Source organism: Heptranchias perlo, chromosome 17 (genome assembly GCF_035084215.1).
Source record: "Heptranchias perlo isolate sHepPer1 chromosome 17, sHepPer1.hap1, whole genome shotgun sequence".
NCBI classification, from domain to species: domain Eukaryota; kingdom Metazoa; phylum Chordata; class Chondrichthyes; order Hexanchiformes; family Hexanchidae; genus Heptranchias; species Heptranchias perlo.
This window is the reverse complement of record NC_090341.1, coordinates 35,683,685-35,705,891: the sequence shown is the minus strand read 5'-3', so window position 1 is coordinate 35,705,891 and position 22,207 is coordinate 35,683,685. Positions and strand designations below refer to the sequence as shown.

At 42.2% G+C, this 22,207-nt stretch overlaps 1 protein-coding gene and 1 long non-coding RNA gene across 5 annotated transcripts in view; one reads left to right on the top strand and one right to left on the bottom strand.

Annotated features, from left to right (window-relative positions):
• LOC137334247 (FERM domain-containing protein 4B-like) overlaps nt 1-22,207 on the top strand; it is a 261,811-nt gene that overhangs the window by 169,602 nt on the left and 70,002 nt on the right. For all 4 annotated transcript variants that reach the window (XM_067998885.1, XM_067998886.1, XM_067998884.1 and 1 more), the window contains one exon: nt 19,993-20,076. In XM_067998885.1, coding sequence (XP_067854986.1) covers nt 19,993-20,076 — 84 coding nt within the window. The remainder of the gene's footprint in view (nt 1-19,992; nt 20,077-22,207) is intronic.
• The window catches only part of LOC137334248 (uncharacterized), a 137,547-nt gene that overhangs the window by 51,556 nt on the left and 63,784 nt on the right, over nt 1-22,207 (bottom strand). The gene's annotated exons all lie outside the window — the stretch shown is intronic.

The window sequence follows — 22,207 nt, the reverse complement described above, 5'->3', positions numbered from 1 at the left end:
TACATCTGCTGTTCTTTTTGTAAACAACCCAAGGTTGTACACATGGTGTAAAATCACCTGTCACTTCTAGTTTATGTAAAAATAAACAATCTGCTTTATAGCTTTTGTATCCCACTGTCTCCGTTAATGGATCACAGGTTTGTTCAGTACCACACTTAGATTGTGGAATTATTTTAGAAAGCAATGCTGCAGTATTGCCTGAGGGACCCAGAGCTGTGGAAACCACCCCATTTATATTACAAGACAGATCCAAGGCACCTGGAACGACAAAGAACTGGGCAAACACAATTGTTTTTAAATCAGAATTTTCAACTTTGTTTCTTGCCGTTTTCTCTTCCCCAGTGGTCGGGGAACTTAAGTTCAGGTTGGCAAATGCAAAACAGTTTAATGATCTCAAAAGTAGACCAAGCTACTCATCACACAAGTGGCCAGAAAACATTTTTGGCTCTGGCAGCAGTGTATATACATTGGGCCAGAAATCGCTCGGAGCGGTGTGGCAACAAATTAAATTAACGAAATTACTCACTGCGGGTTGTGTGGTGTCAAATTGCTTGAATTTGAACTTCAAAAGATGTGCGCTATCAGCCCAGCCTCTGAGCAGCGTGAGTTGCCGCTCGGCTGGAAAAGTCTGTGAGGAGAAGACACGCCCACAAAATCTGTCAGGAAGAGAAGTCACGCCCACCGATTCAGCCTGCATTGCTCAAACAGGCAAGCGGACTTCATTCATTTAAAGTTAGTATTCTGTACATCATTGTAAATAAAAAATGTAGATTTTTTTTAATAAAAAGCCAAAGAAATAATTGAATTGAATAAGAGACAGAAGGGAAAAGTTGTTCTTGTAAAAACAATTTTAATTTAAGAAAAATTTTTAGTGAACATAAAAGATAGGAGTAGGCCATCCGGCCCCTCGAGCCTGCTCTGCCATTCAACAAGATCATGGCTGATCTTCTACCTCAACGCCATTTTCCTGAACCATCCCCATATCCCTTGAAAACTATTAAAATAAGGAGTAATATGAGTCTCCACATTTTTCACAAGTTTGTTTTTAGTTGTTTGGCAGTCATTAAGACTTACCGTGCTGTTAAAACTTAGTTTAGACCTCTCTTTTTAAGCGTAATTAATTACTTCCTAGCTAGGCAGATAAGCAAGTTGTAGCTTTTTCAATGATTTCTCTGATTGCAGCGTGTGATGTCCCTTTAATTCGAAGCTGTCATATCGCCAGCGAACCACTAGTTCTGAATTTCGGCCTTTCACTGCACGTGTGCAAATGTTGGAACTTGCTCCTTCAAATCATCACCAACAACGGAGAGCACTGTTGAGCTCCTCCGTTATCTTGGGAGCGATTTCTGCCCCGTAGTTGGCAGGAGCAGCACTGACTCCAGAGGCATGTGTGGAAATCACCTCTTTTGAGGTGTCTTAGATCCTCTGGAAAGCAAATGTGTTGCTTTTTGTTTAGAGTCCCGTGGTGGAGTTAGAACTGCCCTTGACTGCACTAGTAAAGTGTAAGTAAGGTATTAGTTTTATGGATTGGAAATATGATTGGATCAGTAGAATTAAGAAATACTTCAAAACATTCAAGGTGGAAACACTCCCACTCGTGTTTACTATATAAAAAAAATCTTTTTACATCAAGTATTGTTGCAGTCACACAAACTCAGCAATATAATTCAGGTGTCAGATTAGCAGGTTGACTTTCTAGCATCTATTGGCCCGAGAAGTGAAGCCACCTTCTCTGGGTGCTTTCATCCTTCTCTCCTTTTGCAACAGCCATGGTATAATACAGTTCTGATGGAAAGCCACTTTTAAAATTGTTCTGGCAGCCTGTTAAGCACTCTGGACATTTATAGACTTGAGTAGAGACTGCTACTGTCAGTGTGAACATTTCTCCTCACAATGTCAAAACATTAAAAATGTCCAGCTGGATAGTGGAACTCTATCTTTTGTAAAGACACACATGTGCAGAGCTCTTTCCTGGCTGAGCTCAGTGGCAGGATACAGCAGTGCATACGAGGGTTGCAGAGTACATGTTGCGATCTACATGTCTCAGACTCGTAGGTGCAGTGTGACAGCAGTCTTGGTTTGTTATCTTTCTGCTGATTCATTTATCAAAATGCACTTTTTAATGTTTTCCCTCTTATTACTATGCTTATGTGAATATATAAAGTCAACTTTGGAGATTTTTGAATTTTTGTCTATTTCCAGTATTAATAAGCCATCTCATAAGATTGCAGGCAGACCTACTTGTGTAGTCAGTAGCAGTCTTTGCTCACTTGGGGAGTTCTGACTTTGACCTAGTTTAGAAGTGACCTCTTATGATGTAAACTCTACTTGTTATTTAGGTTACTTGACAGAATCTAGGCTATTGAGCTTCATTTTGAATAATTTTCATATTTAAAACAAGAATAATTATTCTGTGCTAATTGAGTCATTATGTGATGCAGTATGTTCCCAGCATGGTAGCATGAGCTATTTTAATCTGCATACTGTGCTTTTGTGTAAAACTTTTTTTTTTAATATCTGCATGTTTTTTTTTCTCCTTTTAATATGTTTAAAGCCATAATTCAGAAATCGATCTATCCATCCATCTTTATTAAAATGTTGAGTTCGGATTCTGTTCTGGCCATCTAATATACCTGTGTCAGCTTCCATTGGTCCTTGAGTCTCTTTCAATGATCTGTTGGTACGTGGAAGCACATGACTTGTCGGGTTGGGGACTTGCCTATTTTTTTCCAATATGGTAGTTGCTCGTACACTTCACTTCTGAGCTCCCATTCTATAATGACTTTTTCTTTCCAATTAAAAATTTTTGAATGCAGCGTTCGGCTCCATCCATCCAGCACAAGCTGCAAAGGGATGGCAACTCAAGCCACTTATACTCTCTTGCTGTGCACTTTCTCCACCCTCCCCCCGCTCCGCCCCAGCCAGCCTCATTTGATCCCTCCCTTCCAGCAGTGTTGCCATTCCCCTTCTCTTTACTCTGCGTGATCTGTTGCTCTCTCTCCCACTAGTGACTTCAGACCCCACCTAAACAGTGCTGTGGTTCAGCTCATGATTGCACTGATCTTTGAAGCTACAGAAACCAGATAGGGAGGGAAATAAAACTGCAACATAAAAGGAAAAAAAATAACCTGTGGCCCACCCTCTCTGCATTCTACCAAATGATTTTCAAGATAAAGTTAACTGCCTAGATCTGACAAAATCATAGAACACGTCCTCTCAATCATGTTACTGTGTGTGTTAACATGTATTTAAAAATTGATGGTATGTAGATAAGGATGTACAACAATAGCATTGTTATCAAATGATAAATGGCATGAAGATGATAGCGTGGTAATGTGGAAGTTTAGGCAGAGGAGTGAGGAGGGGACTCATTCTCTTAAAATATGGAATATATTTACAACTTTAATGCATCGTGCCGTGGGGCCAGTAATGACACAACCTAAACAGAAAACAAAGGATGTAAGGACAATGTTGGTTGGTTTGCAAATAGAAAAAGTAATTTCTTTGAAATACTGTGAGGACATTGCAGCAAAAGGCTTGAAGGTTGCCATGTCACTGAGGACCGCTGGGAAACTGTTTGTATAATGGGGCTTGCACGTTATGGCTTGCGGCAAGGCTCCCCTACCAGGTAGACTAAACAAAATCAAATCGTATAACTTAGCCTTATTTTTATTTTACTTGAAGTAACTTGTAAAATTACTTGCAAACTTACATTTAAAAAAAAGTTTCAGCAATGGACACTTTCTAGAAGAGTGGGTAGGGTAGCTGAGCCTTGATCCAGTATTTCTAGGATCCTATTTGTAACAACCAAGAAGGTGATTCAGATGTTAATGGTGTAGAGCTCAATCATTTTTATTATTGCAAGCAAAAAATCATGTTGGACAATTACAGTTCATTAGGTGCAACAAAGTTTCATCCACCAGCTTTCAATCAAAACAACTGGCTGTCAGTTGGTGTTTTGGAGGTAAAATCTTGAAACACAGGGCCAGGTGAAGCAAAGGTACATTGAAATTGGAGCTTCAGACTGCTTTTCAATTTTGAAGCCCAGCAGAATGAACAAAGATGCATGTCCGACCTGGTGGATTGTTAAATGTGACCGGCATTGACAATTCCCAGTCTGTGCTGAGTCAGCTGCACTTAGTCAAGACAGTAGTCAATGTATTACAAGTGGTTAGGGAGGTGAAAATTTGCTCATACCTGATTCTGATTGCTATCGAGTATCTTCTGCTGAAAGTACAGATCAAGTAGGAACATAGGATCAGGTATAGGCCATTCAGCCCCTCGAGCCTATAGTTGATCAATTAGACCATGGCTGATCTGTACCTTAACTTCATTTCATTTACCCACCTTAGCTCCATATCACTTGATACCCTTGCCTAACAAAAATCTATTATCTTAATCTTGAAAGTTCCAATTATTCCAGGGTTGGCCCCTAGTCTTTGCATTCTAATTTAGCTAATGCCCCTTTGTTATTACAAAACCACTTTAAATAGCAGCATTTCTGTAATATGCTGGAAGACCCTGCATCATTCATACTGTGGGACAGTTTCCATATCATAGCTTACAGCTTGCCAGCTTGAAAATCAGGGACATTCCATTTGATCACGTGGATATTCAAATAACCATTTTTAAAATTGTATTATAGTAGGTGCTCATATAAGTTTAATGCATTACACAAATACAGATTTACAAAGTTTTGGTCTGGAATGTGGCTGTTTTTTTCCATATTTCTTAATCAAATCAAATGGAGTAACATATTATGAAGGGAGCACGGATTGGAGATAGGGCTATAATATTGTAGCCCTGATTCTCTTACCTGTATTCCCTGGGAGTGTTGTGATTGCAGAATTTAAGTCCGTTAACTATCTACAATAGTGTTAATCCTTCTAACAGAGAAGCGTGGGAGAAAAAAAACCAAATTAGGCACACACCAGACTTCCTGTGTCCCCCAATTCCTGTAACTCCAGGAAGAAGTCTTGAAGGTTGCAATAGTTCCATGTCAATTTTAAATTTTAAAATGATCACTCGGAGGTTGGGGCAGCAAGACATGATTGAAATTGACAAGAAATCAGAGAGGTATGTTCCATAGCCATGGTGGTAACAGACAAACACTAAGTTGCACACATGTGCAACATTTAAAAATTTGCTGAATTGATTCCAATGGCAGGAGAAGGTCCATGCAGGCTAGCAATTGGATAATGACACTGCTGGTTTGTATAGGTCTGCCTGCCCCAACCAGGAAAAAAATTTCAACTTTGGGGAATACAAAGGAAAACCACTTCTTTCAGTGGTCGGAGGTGGTAGCACTGCCTCATTTAGTTTAAAGCACTTGGGCCTGCCACTAGCAGTAGCATCGTAAAGGGATCGTAGGGTAGAAGTGGGGACACTACAGTTGGTCTTACAGTCCTTGAGCTCTGAAAAGGGGGAAAAAAACTATCCGGGGTTGCTATTTGTGATCTGTCTTCAGTGACCCATATTGGTAATGCGTGCACATGTGGCTCTTAGTTGAAGGCAGAGTCAAGCTCCACTATCACAATACCATAGTCAAGTGGGCCGCCAACACTTGCTGTTCAGATGCTTGTGTGGGCATTTGCAAATGAAAATTGAGTGGCATTGCAGCAAAAAGCAGAAGAGGGAGGTAAAATGCTTTCAGTGTGAACTGCTTGACTCCCAAATACACAGTAAGTAGCTTCAAATCGGGGGGGGGGGGGGGCATTTGCCAACTTATTGTCTGATTCAAAATATGCTATCTCTCTTACAACCTTGGGGAAGAAGGAATGTTCCTTCCTTTTTGTTTCCTTCTCCCCTGACTTTCCCATGCACTCTTTTTTGTCTTTTTTCAAACGCCCATCAAAGAAACAGAACAAATTTTCATCCCGTCAATCTGGGCTGGATTTAAACCCAGGTCCATGAGGTGAAAGACATGTGCCTAACCCATAAAGCCATCGAAAAAAATGTGTATCTAACCCATAAAGCCATCGAGTGTACTCTTTCTCTTCCTCCTCCCCACCCCCCCCCCCCCCCCCAAATAAAAACCTTGCAAGTTTATGTAGGTAAAGAGTAATGAGAAATTAATTTTGCCTTGCAAGTTTAAAGGAAAACTTAGCACTTGATAATTAAACTTAAAAGCAAATAATTAGAATATGACAGCACAATGTGTTGTGGCACCACAAAGTGAGGGATGCATGTTCATTCTGCTGTTGCTTTGAATTCCTCAACTCTGCCATGTTGTTGTCAAATGATGCTAAATAGAGGTCAAGTGCCTCCCTGTAGAGAGGGATAGTGAGAGTTGCCCCTATGATGATGTTGCATTACACTTGCTGGCCAGTTCTGATGAAGGACTTGAGCTTAATGCTCACCTTTCAGTTAAAGCTGGTGTATGACCTTGGAAGGAAAAATGGAGATGGTGGGGCAGGGGAATCCTCAAATAAAAATTGCAATAAATTATTTTAAAATGTCAGCGCAAGATGTTTGAGCACTAATATACTGTACCATAGGGGTGGGAAGGAAGGTCAGGTTCATTTCCCCCCCCACCCCTGAAGTTGACCATATTGGCTGTGCTGCTATGGCTAAGCATCTCTTCAAAGAAGGAAAACCAATGAAAGAGTGACCTCTGTATTGAAATAGATGGTAGATTTTGAATATATATTAAAATGACAGTGTTGATTCCTATATGGCGGTTTGTTATCACATCCAAAATTTGTCAAAATAGCACAAATGATGAAATGTTACTTGGCCTGGAGAAGACACGCGATTAACCCAGGAAGGATTTAACATTCTATTAAGTGTGTAATTTTTTTATTCCTGCTGCAAAGGAAAGGTTGGAGCCAGTAGGAGCCTATGGCTGATTAGGAAGGAGTCACTGCTCACTGCACATGTTGTATGCTGACAAAGTCAACTAAAATAACAGTGCAACAAAGCCATTAAATAAATGATCCTGATCTGTTTTGACCTTTACTTCCTTGATAACAGCTCTATGTTTCAAATTTCCCAAGTCATCACTTTGTCAGTTGCAACAAGTACCTAATATTTAGTGATTTGCCAATGTTAAATTTAAAATGAATTGCTGTAGTGCAGATCTAATCGCAGGTAGTTCCATTTAACAAGTTACTAACAGTAAAGTGAACTTTAGTTCAGGTGGAAGAGGACTACAAAAAACTCTGGTGACAAAAATATATGTAATAGTCTATTAACAAGTTTATATCATCTCGGTGTGATCCTGTAAGTCTTAGCTTCTGGTGGGATGAAATTCTCGCAGTGACATCGTGGGCCATATTTCACAGGCCTGGCAGCAACACCAAAACCATTTCAATTTCTGACCACAAGATAATGCCTGATGAAGGTCTCTACGTGCCAGTTATGTGTAAACCAGATTGTATGGACATGCTGACCATGGAGTCAGTCACCCTAGTTGCTGGTGCTCTCTGTTAGCGTTGCTACAATATGGAGGGTGGGAACTCGCTTATTTGCCACTAGCAGCAGTGCTGTAAGGCAATTGTACGTTAAAACATTTGTTTCTCGTGGCTTTGGATACCAGCTGATTTGGTCTAATACAGTGATTGCTCCCTCTTCCCAGCCTTGCTTATCACCGATGGAAGCTGTTGTGATGCCATTGCACAAATTTGCCATCAAGGCAGTTTAAAAATGTTTTAAAATAAAAACATTGTACTTTTTAAGCCAGAACAGAATATTGGCAGTGGTGTTGACGCAGGAAGCAACCTAGCTTTTCTTTTCAACTCGATTCACTTCTTCTACATTAGCAACCATGGCACCTGTTGATGGAGCTTTTTTAACGTTAGTTAAAATCCATGTTCTCTTCACCCATTCCCCTCATAATTTTGAGAATTGTGCTTGGAAAAATACCAGAAAACAGCATTAAACCACATCAGCAAAAGTTTTTTTAGTAGAGACAGCCGTGTCTCTTTCATGCTTGACCTGGTGTTTGAGCATATAGAAATTAAATAAACTTTGGCAATATTTGGAAGCCTTCATTTCCTGGTTACACAAAGGATGAATCAGTGATATTGAGCAATCTTCTGCACTGTTCTAAAATTTAGAAATGTTGAGTTTATCAATTGTGTGTACCATGAATGCTGCCTGACCACAGGATGAGTAACTGCGGGTAAACATATTTAGATTTTGTTACTGAAATAAAAACACATTAGATTCCTCAGCATCTGAAAAGAGATTTCCAGCGTCCTGTTTTATTTTATCTGTACTGCTGGTTTAAGAGAACTCTAGAGTTTATATATCTCCTGGTGGAATGTATGACTCTTATGTTGCCAGCCTGAAAATAATGAAAAACAATTCATTCCTGATAATTTCACAACAGAAAATATTGAAGTGCATTAGAAAGATTTTTCAGATTTATCGTCTCCTGTTTGTTTTTGTTGTGATTTTTAAGGTTTAGAAATATGGGCAGGCATAGTGTGTAATTAAAATAAATTAGACCACCATTTGACACGATAAAAGTGTGCATGTTTTTTATATATTTTATAGATATATACAAAAAAACCACGTTAGAAATAGCCCACCCATATGCTTTCTATCTAAAAGTTTGGAACCATATGGTGTAGCCAGCCGCAATATCTGTGCTTCACTACATGTTCATCACTACATGTTTTTTTGAGCTATATTTTGCTCAATCCAGTGAGCTGATGCACAATTCAACTGATTTATGTAACTGAGCCACTTTTAGTGGAAGCTGTGCCAGGCTGTCGTGAAGCTGTTGCTTTGAATTCATCCATTTACAGTAAATGCTCAATTTTATGCGAGCGCAGTTGAAAAGTTGTAATTGAGTTTGAAGCAAATGCACATGTGCAATCTTGCAATGGTGTGGAAGATCTATACAAGCTAGCTAAGTAAAATCATTGCTGGCCTTCACGGGCAGGCTAAGATTAACCTGCCCACAGCCAAAAGAAAAGTGGTGACTAGCGGATTGTTTGTCTCGAAAGGTCCTTTCCAAATCTAACTGATGAGCTTGAGCTCAGTGCCTCAGCAAGTTCTAGAAGAACCTCACTTACAACACAGGCTCCAGAGGCAGCCTTGTAATATAATGCATCGTAAAATTACCTCATTTCATAATGTGCAGTAGCTGTATAAAACATTATTTGCCATAAGACAAGAAAACCTTCTGCCTCTCCCTGCCCACCTGATTGTGGAAGAAGTTTAACAGATGTTGCTATTGTCAGTACATACTCTGCTCACCACCACTTTAACAAAAATTAGAACTGTAATTTTAAACAAGGGAGCTCTCCTGGTGTCATGGCCAACATTAATCCCTCAACCAACACCACTAAAACAGGTTATTGGTCACCAACCTCATTGCTGTTTGGGGGACTTTGCTATGTGCTAATTGGCTGCCAACATTTGCTGACATAACAATGACTTCACATCAAAAAGTACTTAATTGGTTGTGATGCACTTTGGGACATCTGAAGGACATGAAAGGTGCTTATAAAAACACAAGTTCTTTTTCTTTCCTTTGATTTCTTTACATTGAAATACGTTTAAGGCTCCATTAAGTAGAACATGTATTGACCGTAATGCCAACTAGTTACTACACCAGTTGGTTACTTCCTGCGTGGTCATGCAGGCAGGCAAAGGCAGAATATGTTCCTTTCTCATGGCCATTGTTTACATGAGACAGAATCCCAATGTTTAGTCTCTGTGCTGTGATTATCCCGTGGTGCTGCAAATATTTCTTTGCACGTCTAAGAACATAACAAATAGGAGCAGGAGTAGACCATACGGCCCCTTGAGCCTGCTCTGCCATTCAGTAGGATCATAGATGATCTTCTACCTCAACTCCATTTTCCCGCCCCATCCCCATATCCCTTGATTCCCTTAGTGTCCAAAAATCTATCGATCTCAGTCTTGAATATACTCAACGTCTGAGCATCCACAGCCCTCTGGTGTAGAGAATTCCAAATATCCAGAAACATTGAAGTGAAGAAATTTTCCTACATCTTGGTCCTAAATGGCCAACCCATTATCTTGACACTGTGACCCCTAACTCTAGACACTCTTGCCAGGGGAAACAACCTCTCAGCATCTACCCTGTCAAGCTTCCTCAGAATCTTATATGTTTCAATGAAATCACCTCTCATTCTTCTAAACTCCAGAGAATATAGGCCCATTCTACTCGATCTCTTCTCGTAGGACAACCTTCTCATCCCAGGAACCAATCTAGTGAACCTTTGTTGCACTCCCCTCTAAGGCAAGTATATCTTTCCCGAGGTAAGGAGACCTAAAATTGTACAAAGTGCTCCAGGTGTGTCTTACCAGAGCCCTATATAATTGCAGCAAGACCTCCTTACTCTTATACTCCAACCCCCTTGCAATAAAGGCTAACATACCATTTGCCTTCCTTATTGCTTGCTGTACCTGCATGTTAACTTTCCGTGATTCATGTACAAGGACACCCAAATCCCTCTGACTACCAACCTTTTAGTGTCTCACCTTTTAGAAAATATTCTGCTGTTCTATTCTTCCTACCAAAGTGGATAATTTCACATTTCCCCACATTCTACTCTATCTGCCATTTTCTCCCCACACACTTAATCTGTCTATATCCCTTTTGCAGCCTCTTTGCATCCTCCTCACAGCTTAGTTTCTCACCTAGCTTTGTATCATCAGCAAACTTGGAGACATTACACTCGGTCCCCTCATCTAAGTCATTGATAAGTATTGTAAACAGCTGAGGCCCATGCACTGATCCTTGCAGCAGCCCACTAGTTCCAACCTGCCAACCTGAAAATGACCCGTTTATTCCTACTCCCTGTTTTCTGTCCGTTAACCAATCCTCAATCCATGATAATATATTACCCCCAATCCTGTGAGCCCTAATCTAGTGCAACAACCTCTTTTGTGGCACCTCATCAAATACCTTTTGAAAATCCAAATATACTACATCCACTGGTTCCCCCTTATCTAACCTGCTAGTTACACCCTCAAATGAATCTAATAGATTTGTCAAACACGATTTCCCTTTCATAAAACCATGTTGACTCTGCCTAATCATATTATGATTATCTAAATGCCCTGTTACTACATCCTTAATAATAGATTCTAGCATTTTCCCTACTACTGTCAGGCTAACTGGGCTATAGTTCCCTGTTTTTTCTCTCCCTCCTTTCTTGAATAGCGGGGTACATTTGCTATCTTCCAATCCACGGGGAGCGTTCTACTATCGAGGGAATTCTGGAAGATCAAATCCAATGCATCCACTATCTCTGCAGCCACCTGTTTTAAAACCCTCGGATGTAGCCCATCAGGTCCAGGGGATTTGTCAGCTTTTAGTCCCATTAATTTCTCCAGTACTTTTTTTTATTAATCTTAATTACTTTAAGTTCCTCACTCTCATTGGACCCTTGGTTCCCCACTATTTCCAGTATGTTTTTTGTGTCTTCTACTGTGAAGATAGGTACAAAATATTTGTTTAACATCTCTGCCATTTCCTTATTCCCCATTATAATTTCTCCTGCCTCTGCCTCTAAGGGACCCACAATTACTTTCACTAATCTCTTTTTTTTACACACTTGTAGAAGCTCTTACAATCTGTTCTTATATTTCTTGTTAGTTTACTCTCATATTCAGTGCTCTCCCTCTTTATCAATTTTTGGTCATCCTTTGCTGATTTCTAAAACCCCCTCAAATCTTCAGGCTTACTACTCTTTTTGGCAACATTGTAAGCCTCTTTTAAGCTAATACTATCCTTAACTTCTCTAGATAACCATGGTTGGATCACAAAATAAACTGTACAGGAAATCTCCGTGTTGCTGTCAGTGCCACGTTAAATGAGGGATGGCGGAGTGAACCCAGCCAAATTCAAAGTATCCTTGAGTTTACAAAATTGCCTGCATGCCTTTCATAGATTTCAAGTTTATTGAGCAACGATGCCTCAATCATTTCCACAACACTGCTGTACTTGGTAAAAAAATAATTGTATTTGTAAGGAGAGATGTATATCTTAAGAGAAACATTATCTCTGCACTGAGACACAGTATCACTTGAAGAGTTTTTTTAGTGAATATAGAAAAACTCAATGGAAAATAGTACGTGTGATTAGAATTATATCATTGCCACAAATCTTTGATTAAGGGATCCATGCTGGATAGAACACCTACTTTAGTGGAGGTTGGATTGGTCATGGAAAGTAAAAGGTTTTAAAGGCTGTGAGGTGTTCGGAAGGCATTTGGAATATTCTAAGAGCTGATAACTCATCAGACAGAGTTGACAACTTAATGTGTTGGCTTCTGCTGGACTTCCAACTTAGAGGTGTGAGGCACTTCTATTGTTAAGCCACCTATCCAAAGCTTAGACCATTTTAAGATGATTAATGTGGTAATTGGTTTAGGAATCAAAAACAATTAAGTAAAATTGAATCTTTGAGCCTGGTTTCAATCATTGGTGACCTGGTAATTTAATTGTTAGTTTCCTTTTTGTTCAATTTAATCATCAAGTATGGTTTATCAAAGATTGCAATTAAAAATATATACAAGATCAGGAAGTATAAGTCGAGGACAGTATACTTTGAAAGTAATTTTATTGCATGCACACTAAATTTATTTTGAAAGATTGTAGAAAATGAAATGGAGGACTCTTGCAGCAATGATTAGCTTATAGCAGCTCTTTTGTAAATGTAATATCAAGGACTTTAGAGCAAAAGAACACCCAGAGCTCAATCACTGGTCTTTTTTCAAAGAAACAGTTCTGCAATATAATCCCTTTTCCTGTTGTGCCAAACTTGACCTGCTTCTACTGCAAGGCTGGTTTGGTAACAAGTTTCATTCACAAGTTCTACTCTGAATCCCCACAACTGTGAGCTTAACTAAAGGGCAACACCCAATAGTGTAGTAGCAGCTTTAGAAAATTGTACTTCAATACATAACTGAAACAAACGCTATGATCTTCAGAGGATGTCTGCCCTTTTTACAAGATCTCTACATTTGCAGAAGGTTATTCCAGTTGGGTCCGTCCGTTCCAGGATAGACTTCCTATTTGTGTCCCCAGTGCTCAAGGTCAGATACACTAACATCCAACCGATGTTCTTCTCTTGACCACTGCCTCTTACTGGCCGACTGTCAACTGCAGAAGGACCAGAAGGCGGTCAGGGGGATATGGAAGCTGCACGTGAGACTGTTGATCCCGGAGAACAATGAGGCACTAAGGGATTACACAGGTTGGAGGACCGTGAAACCCCTCTTTGATTCCACAGTGCACTGGTGGGAAGCGATCACGGCCAACATCAAGAGGTTCTTCATCCTCAAAGATGTTCAGAAAGCGAGAGAGAGAGAAAATTGTCCCAGCTCCAGAAAAGCATGCAGGATCTGCTCTAGCTGCAGTTGAAGAGGGTCGATGTCGGGGAGGAGCTCGGAGAGGTGAGGGACCAGCAAGTCTCAATCTTCACCTCCGAGGCTTGAAAGATCGTCTTCTGGTCCAGAGTCTGCTCTGTGGAGCAGGATGAGAAGTGCTCGCGCGTCTTCCAGAAGCTGCACAGAGAGACCTCTGTGCTTAGCAGTCTGAAGGAGGAAGACAGCTCGGTGACCTCTTTGCAGGCTGACATACCGAGGATCAGCAAGTTCTTTTACACCCGGCAGTATGACGTGAAGCCTGCAGACAGCACAGCCTCCCAGTCCTTCCTGTCCTCAATCATTGAGGTCTTAGAGGACAGCGAGTGGGAGAGCGTGAATCGGCCGCTGACTGGACGAGCTGACAAAGGCCGTCCAGTCCTTCGTGAAGCGATGGCTTACCGGTTGAGTTGTACTCGCCTCTGTGGGACTGGATAGGCCCAGACCTGCTGGAAGTGTACGGGGGTAGGCTTCTGGCAGGCAGCATATCAGAGTCCATGAGGAAAGGCATCATCACCCTCATCTACAAGCGGAAGGGGAGAGGGAAGAAATCAGAAATTGGCAACCCATTTCCTTGCTGAATGTCAACTACAAGATTCTGTCTAAGGTCATCGCCAACAGGCTCAAGTCTGCTCTGGAGCTGGCGATTCACCCGGATCAGATCTGTGCTGTACCCGGCAGGAAAATCTCAGATAGCCTTGCGCTGCTCAGGGATACGATAGCCTACGTTCAGGTTGGGGGGGGCGGGGAGGGTGGGTGAACACCTGCCTCATCAGCTTGGACCAAGAGAAGGCTTTCAACAGAATATCCCATACTTACGTGATGGACATGCTCTCCAAAATGGAGTTTGTGGAGGGAATCTGTGATTGGATCTGACTGCTCTACGCGGACATACGTAGCGCAGTCCTAATCAATGGGTGGGAGTCAGAGAGCTTTCCGATCAGATCTTGAGTCAGGCAGGGCTGTCCTCTTTCTGTGGTCTTGTTCGTATGTTGTATCGAGCCGTTTGCCATGTCCATCAGGAAGGACTCAGGTTTCGGGGGTGATGATCCCAGGCAGCGGAGGCTGCCTGGTTAAGGCCTCCCTGTACATGGACGACGTCGCTGTCTTTTGCTCCAATCAGCGGCCAGTTCACAGACTGATGGGGAACTGCGACCGGTTCGAGCTGGCCTTGGGGGCCAGAGTGAACCGTAGTAAGAGCGAGACCATGTTCTTTGCCAGGTGGGAGACCCGATCCTTTGTCCCCTTCACCATCAGGTCCGACTACCTGAAGGTGCTGGGGATCTGTTCAGGCCTGCACCAAGAACTGGGAGGAGCGGGTCGTCAAGGCCAAACAAAAGCTTGGTATGTTGGGGAAGGGGGGAGGGCTCTCCTCTCCTTAGCCGACAGGAACCTGGTGATAAGGTGTGAGGTGCTCACGGTGTTGTTGTACGTGGCCAAGGTCTGGCCCATTCCCCCCGCCACAATGACCCGAACCATCTTCCACTTTGGAGATCCAAGGTAGACCACATTCGCAGGGACATCATGTACAAGACCCCTGACAAAGCGAGGAACGGCATCCCCAATGCCGCCCTGATCCTGGTGGCTTCCTCAGGATGTGTGTAGAGCCCCCGTAGGCAAACACGAAATACACTACGTGCTGAGTTTCTACCTGTGCACCGCACTGAGAAGGTTGGGCCTGGCCGAGCAGACGCAGGACGACCCGTCCAGCTGGAACGTACCCCATCTCCTGTCCCAGGTAAAGTTCCTGAAGAGGAACACTTCCGAGCACAAGGTTGTCAGGCAGCAGTTGGCATGGAACTTTCTGGGAGTCCTGCAGGGAAAGGAGAGGGTGGATCAGACCGGGCAGTTCCCTGACCAGACATTCGAAGCCATTTGGCAGAACGTCTCATCGCCAGAACTGACCAACAGACACCAGGATGTAGCTTGAATGGTGGTGAGAAGGGCCCTTCCATTGCAGTCCTTCCAATATGCTCGGAATTTCAGCGCCATCTCAAACTGCCCTCGAGGCTGTGGCGGAGACGAGACCGTTGTCCATCCCCTTCCCGTGGAGAGAGATGCATTGGTATCTGTGCGGTTTCATCCACAACAGCTTGTTAACACAGGACGCTGTGCTCTATGGGCTGTTCCCCAGGACGCACACCGAGACAGATATCAACTGATACTGGAAGACCATCAACTCGGTGAAGGAGGCCCTTTGGTCTGCCCGAAACCTGCTGACAGAGCTGTCCACGACTGAGTATTGCCAACTGGCACACTCCAAGGTCCAGAGGTATGTGCTGCGGGATGCACTGAAGCGAGGTGTAGCCTATGCAAAGGTTCTATGGGGAAAGGCAACCATGTAAGGCCATCCCACCTTGTATTGTTCACCATGTATTATAAGATATGTAGTGAATTGTAATAATGGGTTTATATTGTATATGATCTGTAATGTATTGTTTTGAATTGTACTATGTGTATCTTTAAATTTTATGAAATAAAGTATATTTTGAAATTTAAAAAAGGACTCTCTCTTTGACAGTGGTTTTGCCTGGGGCTTCCTATCTCTTGAGTGCTGGGAGTAGCCATGGTCTTATATTTGCCATGTTGGATAGGTCTTGGGCATGGCCAACCTTTGGGTCTGCCCGTACAGACCTGCAGTGCAGTTACCACCTTACTGGTCTGTTTGGAGGCGTGGGGTGGGGGGTGGGGGGAGGCGGTGGCAGTGGCAGTGGCAGTGGCAGAGAGAAGGAGGAGGCCCAAACACTCTGGAATGCTTCATATATAGTGGAAAAGAATTAAACATAACTTTTCACTGAATGCCATGTGCTTGTCACTACTTTTGCCAAATCTGCCATGAGGCAGATTTGACAGTAAGGAAATCAGGTCATATGGAACCAATGGAAATTCTGTAATATAAATGGGATAACAGATTAGTACACTATCAGAGAATCAATAACTCGACATGCTTTTTTTTCAAATCAGAACCAACTACTTCAGAATGTTTACTTCAAATAAAAACTGATGCTGAAGATGAAAAGAAAAGCTCTGAATGCTAGAAATTTGAACTAAAATAAGAAAATGCAGCTTCTTCAAAAGCAAAATACTGCGGATGCTGGAAATCTGAAATAAAAACTGAATGTGCTGGAGAAGCTCAGCAAGTCAGGCAGCATCTTTGGAGAAAGAAAGAGTTAACTTTTCAGGTCGAAGACCTTTCATCAGAACTGGAAGATGTTAATAGTTGAAGTTTTTGAGCAAATGCAGAGCCAGGGAAAGGAGTGGAGGGAGGAAAGAACAAAAGGGAAGGTCTCTGATAGGGTGGAAGGGCGCGAGTGATTAAATGACACAAAGGGATGATGGTGCAAGGCAAGGAAGGTGGTAATGGGACAGGTAAAGAAACAAGAGATTGATCAGTAGCAGCTGTAAATAGCTGCAGCAGAACCATTACCAGCACTAACTGACTGAAAAAATGGGAGCAGTGGTTATGATCTGAAGTTATTGAAATCAATGTTGAGTCCATAAGGTTGTAAAATGCCTAATCGAGAGATGAGGTGCTGTTCCTTGAGCTTATGTTGAACTTCATTGGAACAATTGTAAACAATTTTACAACACCAAGTTATAGTCCAGCAATTTTATTTTAAATTCACAAGCTTTCGGAGATTTTCTCCTTCCTCAGGCAAATGTTTCAAGATCTCCTTGAAGCCTACGCATTTATACATATTGAACAATAATACATGGTGTTTACAGACTGCCCCTGCAACTGCCCGTTGCCAAGGCAATCACCGTGTTCAGACAGAGAGGTGTTACCTGCAGAACCTCCGAATACACATTCAACAAAAAAACAAACAGGGAAAAAAAACAGAGAAAAAAAAAACACAGAGAGAGGCAGAAACATCCGGAAGGCAGAGAGAGCCAGCAAATGACCCATTATATTAAAAACAGATAACATTTGTTCGCTGGTGGGGTAACGTGTAGCGTGACATGAACCCAAGATCCCGGTTGAGGCCGTCCTCATGGGTGCGGAACTTGGCTATCAATTTCTGCTCGACGATTTTGCGTTGTCGTGTGTCTCGAAGGCCGCCTTGGAGTACGCTTACCCGAAGGTCGGTGGATGAATGTCCATGACTGCTGAAGTGTTCCCCGACTGGGAGGGAACCCTCCTGTTTGGCGATTGTTGCGCGGTGTCCGTTCATCCGTTGTCGCAGCGTCTGCATGGTCTCGCCAATGTACCATGCTCTGGGGAGACCATGCAGACGCTGCGACAACGGATGAACGGACACCGCGCAACAATCGCCAAACAGGAGGGTTCCCTCCCAGTCGGGGAACACTTCAGCAGTCATGGACATTCATCCACCGACCTTCGGGTAAGCGTACTCCAAGGCGGCCTTCGAGACACACGACAACGCAAAATCGTCGAGCAGAAATTGATAGCCAAGTTCCGCACCCATGAGGACGGCCTCAACCGGGATCTTGGGTTCATGTCACGCTACACGTTACCCCACCAGCGAACAAATGTTATCTGTTTTTAATATAATGGGTCATTTGCTGGCTCTCTCTGCCTTCCGGATGTTTCTGCCTCTCTCTGTGTTTTTTTTTCTGTTTTTTTTCCCTGTTTGTTTTTTTGTTGAATGTGTATTCGGAGGTTCTGCAGGTAACACCTCTCTGTCTGAACACGGTGATTGCCTTGGCAACGGGCAGTTGCAGGGGCAGTCTGTAAACACCATGTATTATTGTTCAATATGTATAAATGCGTAGGCTTCAAGGAGATCTTGAAACATTTGCCTGAGGAAGGAGAAAATCTCCGAAAGCTTGTGAATTTAAAATAAAATTGCTGGACTATAACTTGGTGTTGTAAAATTGTTTACAATTGTCAACCCCAGTCCATCACCGGCATCTCCACTTCATTGGAACAGTGTAAGAGGCAGAGGACAGGGAGGTCAGAGTAGGAGTGGGAAGGGGAATTAAAATGGCAAGCGACCAGCAGGTCAGGGTCACACTTGCAGACTGAGCGATGGGGTTCAGCAAAGCGATCACCCAGTCTGCATTTGGCCTCCCCATTGTAGAGGAGACCGCATTGTGTGTAGTGGATACAGTTTATTAAATTGAAAGAAGTACAAGTAAATTGCTGTTTCACCTGATCTGACCTGCCAGTTGCTTGCCATTTCAATTCCCCTTCCCACTCCCACTCTGACCTCTTACACTGTTCCAATGAAGCTGAACATTAGCTTGAGGAACAGCACCTCATCTTTCATTTAGGCACTTTACAACCTTCCGGACTCAACATTGATTTCAATAGCTTCAGACCATAACAACTACTCCCATTTTTTTTGGTCAGTTAGTGCTGGTAATGGTTCATTTACAGCTACTCCTGATCAATCTTTTGTTTCTTAAACTGTCCCATTACCACCTTCCTTGCCTTGCACTGTCACCCCTTTTGTCATTTAATCATTCGTGCCCTCCATCCTTTTGTTCTTTCCTCCCCTCCGTCCCTTTCCCTGGCTCTGTACTTGCTCAAAAACTTCAACTCTTTTAACATCTTCCAGTTCTGACAAAAGGTCTTCAACCTGAAATGTTAACTCTGTTTCTTTCTCCACAGATGCTGCCTGACTTGCTGAGCTTCTCCAGCATTTTCTGTTTTTAAATGCAGCTTCTTGATGACTTAGTGTATTTATCCACTGCATAGCTTAGCCAGGTAAACCAGGAAAATTCCAGTTTCAAACCCCAGTCTCTGCTGAGCAAGCATATTTCGGCCAGGTGACTATAATTGGCCACTGTGTCATTGGGTTAGAAAAGGGAGATATCGACCACAGTTCCGATTTCTGATCTCTATTCAGATCTTGCTGGAAATGTGATGAAGTTCTGATTAAGTGTCAGATCCAAATGTTAACTTTTCTTTCCTATTCAGATGCTGACCAACCTGCGGTGCATTGCTAGCATTTTCTGTTTTTGCTTTAAGCTCTGTTCTATCTGACTTGGGTGATTTTAACCCCCAAGAACGGGTGGGTGGGAGTTGAAAATAGTTGTTTTTAGGGGTCGCGACAGCAACCCGGCTTTATTTCCGGGTTTAACTTGGGCGTGTAAAAGTACAGGCTTCCCACTGGGAATGCCAAGTCCAAAAATTTTGCAAACAATTTTACAACACCAAGTTATAGTCCAGCAATTTTATTTTAAATTCACAAGCTTTCGGAGATTTTCTCCTTCCTCAGGCAAATGTTTCATATGTATAAATGCGTAGGCTTCAAGGAGATCTTGAAACATTTGCCTGAGGAAGGAGAAAATCTCCGAAAGCTTGTGAATTTAAAATAAAATTGCTGGACTATAACTTGGTGTTGTAAAATTGTTTACAATTGTCAACCCCAGTCCATCACCGGCATCTCCACATCAAAAATTTTGCAGTTGCGACCCAAAAAAACAACTATTTTCAACTCCCACCCGCCCACAACCCACCCGTTCTTGGGGTTTAAAATCATCCCCATGGTATTTCATCGATGCACAAGAAACTCCACAAAATGCCCTGGCATTGTAGCAACTAGAACATGTGTGTGTTTTCTAGATGAAGGACAATTACAGTAGATTAACAATAATGGAATTCATACTGACTGTTTGACTATTCATATTCCAGTGGTAATTGCTGCACTTTAATCTACTCCTTATTTCTCAGTGATGAAAGTGCAAGAGACGAACTAAAGAAACTCCCAGCCCTTCCTACTCGAGCATTGCAGGAACATCCATCACTTGCATATTGGTAAGTAAGTTGCAATTGCACAAAAAACTGTTAATGAGAAATGACAGCAAATACTTTAGTATGCAAGGGTATCAAAAAAAAACTTCCACTCAAGACCAAACAATAATAGTCTTATATAAATGACTAAGTATATTGTTTTGTTTCAATGTATTGTATTGAGTGACTAACAATGGTAGTGCTGCATTCAAACATGCCAATCTACCTCTAGTTAACAATGCACTTAATACCTATGGAACTGGGATGACTCAAGAATCCTACTCTATTTAATAAAGGCTGTTGGATTAATGAAAAAGCTGAATAAACCAGTCCAGGTAAACCAGAATTTTACTGAACAATTGTATGTTTTTAATATTACTGAATTAAAGTTGGTGTTTTATAAAGTTACCGCAAGTATATATTTGCTAAAGTGGTATAAAATATTTTCTCCCTTCTTCCCCTGAAGACGGGGACTTAAGAGTAGAGTTCTAGGGATGCTTGCAACTCTGCAATGCATTATATGTGACTGAGTGTCAGCAGGTTATTTGCCCAAGGGGGGACATCGTGACTGAACCCAATCATAACTTTAACAAGGTTTACTTGTGTATTCTGCAGCAGGAGTCACTAGATAACAATCAGGAGTGAGGATCTTGGATGATTTTTATTTTTAAATGCCCTCCTTAAGCGAGGAGTGCTGCAATAAATTGTAGTGCCTCTGTAGCTAACAGACAAGTGATAAAACTTGGACCTTCCTGGTCTGTAAGGCTATGTATTGGACAATGCACTTATCAACTGTGTCACAGAATCCTGAGATTTCAGTGCAGAAGGAAGCCATTTGACCCATTGTGTCTCTGCTAGCTCCATATTTGGATCTATTTATTTTAATTCCATTTCCCTGCTCCATGATCATTTGGGGAGCAGATCAAATTTTCAAGTATTACAGAACACAGTGCCCAAAGTGGCGATTAACTTTTTAACCAGTACTTTAAAAGTACTTTTTATGGTTTCAATTTTCTCACCTCCTTCCCTGAAGTTATTAGCTCCTGCTGGTGTAGGTTACATTCTTAATGTGACCAAGGCAGTTTCTGCCAGTGGGCTATTCAACAATGGTGGATCACAGTCAACACTAATACTGCTCTCTCCTAATGTCCACACATGCATTTTCCAGCAGGGATCACTGATTGCAGTGCAGAATGAATCCTGACTTATTTGATTCCCCTTCCTCCTCAGCACCGGGGACAATGATAATGCCCCAACTGTTGCTCTGGCTATGATCAGCTAACTCAGCAGACTTGGAATTGTGCCTTTATCATGTCTCTATAGCTCTAGACAGTGCCTTTACTTGCTAGGCCATCGGGAAGAGCTGGACGCTAATAATTTCATGTGTTCCGTAAATAATATTCAAATTTTTGTATCCACACAAATTGCCTTCCCTGCTAACAGTGTAAGTAGTAATCTGTCAGGCTGGTGAATAGGTTACGTGATTAATTGCTGCAGTGAAATACTCCAATGTGGTGCTAGTGACAATGGAGGACTGAATTTTCCAATGCAGTCATGTGTGCATAAGATCACCACTGTCGACAGTGTGGCTAAAATGGTGATGCTATTCATTCAAGGTTTCTCATAGTTCTTAATTGAAAATGCCATCATCCAAACTCTTACCTTTCCTCATTGGTTTAAATCTTAAAATTTCCCTACATTACAACAGTGACTATACTTTAAAAGTACTGTGAAACCTGTACATACAGACACTCGCAAAAAACGGACACTTATTGACAGTCCCCAATAACTACTTGTAACAGATACAAGCTGCACCTTGAAACTATGGATACATGCAAATTATGAACTACGGACAGCCTTCAATGCACCATGTCCGTTTACAACTTAAAGCACAGGACACACAGCTCAACGCGAGGTGGCAGCGGGTGAAAGAAACAGCTTTTGTGGAATGGGGAGCTCTTTACCCAGCATCCATAGTGGCAGAGAAACCGCTCCATCGCCGGGATTGAATGCTTGTACGGATCTATCCCAGGGATAGAGCAGTTTCTCTGCCGCTGTGGATGCTGGGTAAAGAACTCCCCATTCGACAAAAGCCAAGAACTGCACCGGCAACATCACATCATACTCTGCCAGGACGTCAGGTGCTCTTGAGCTA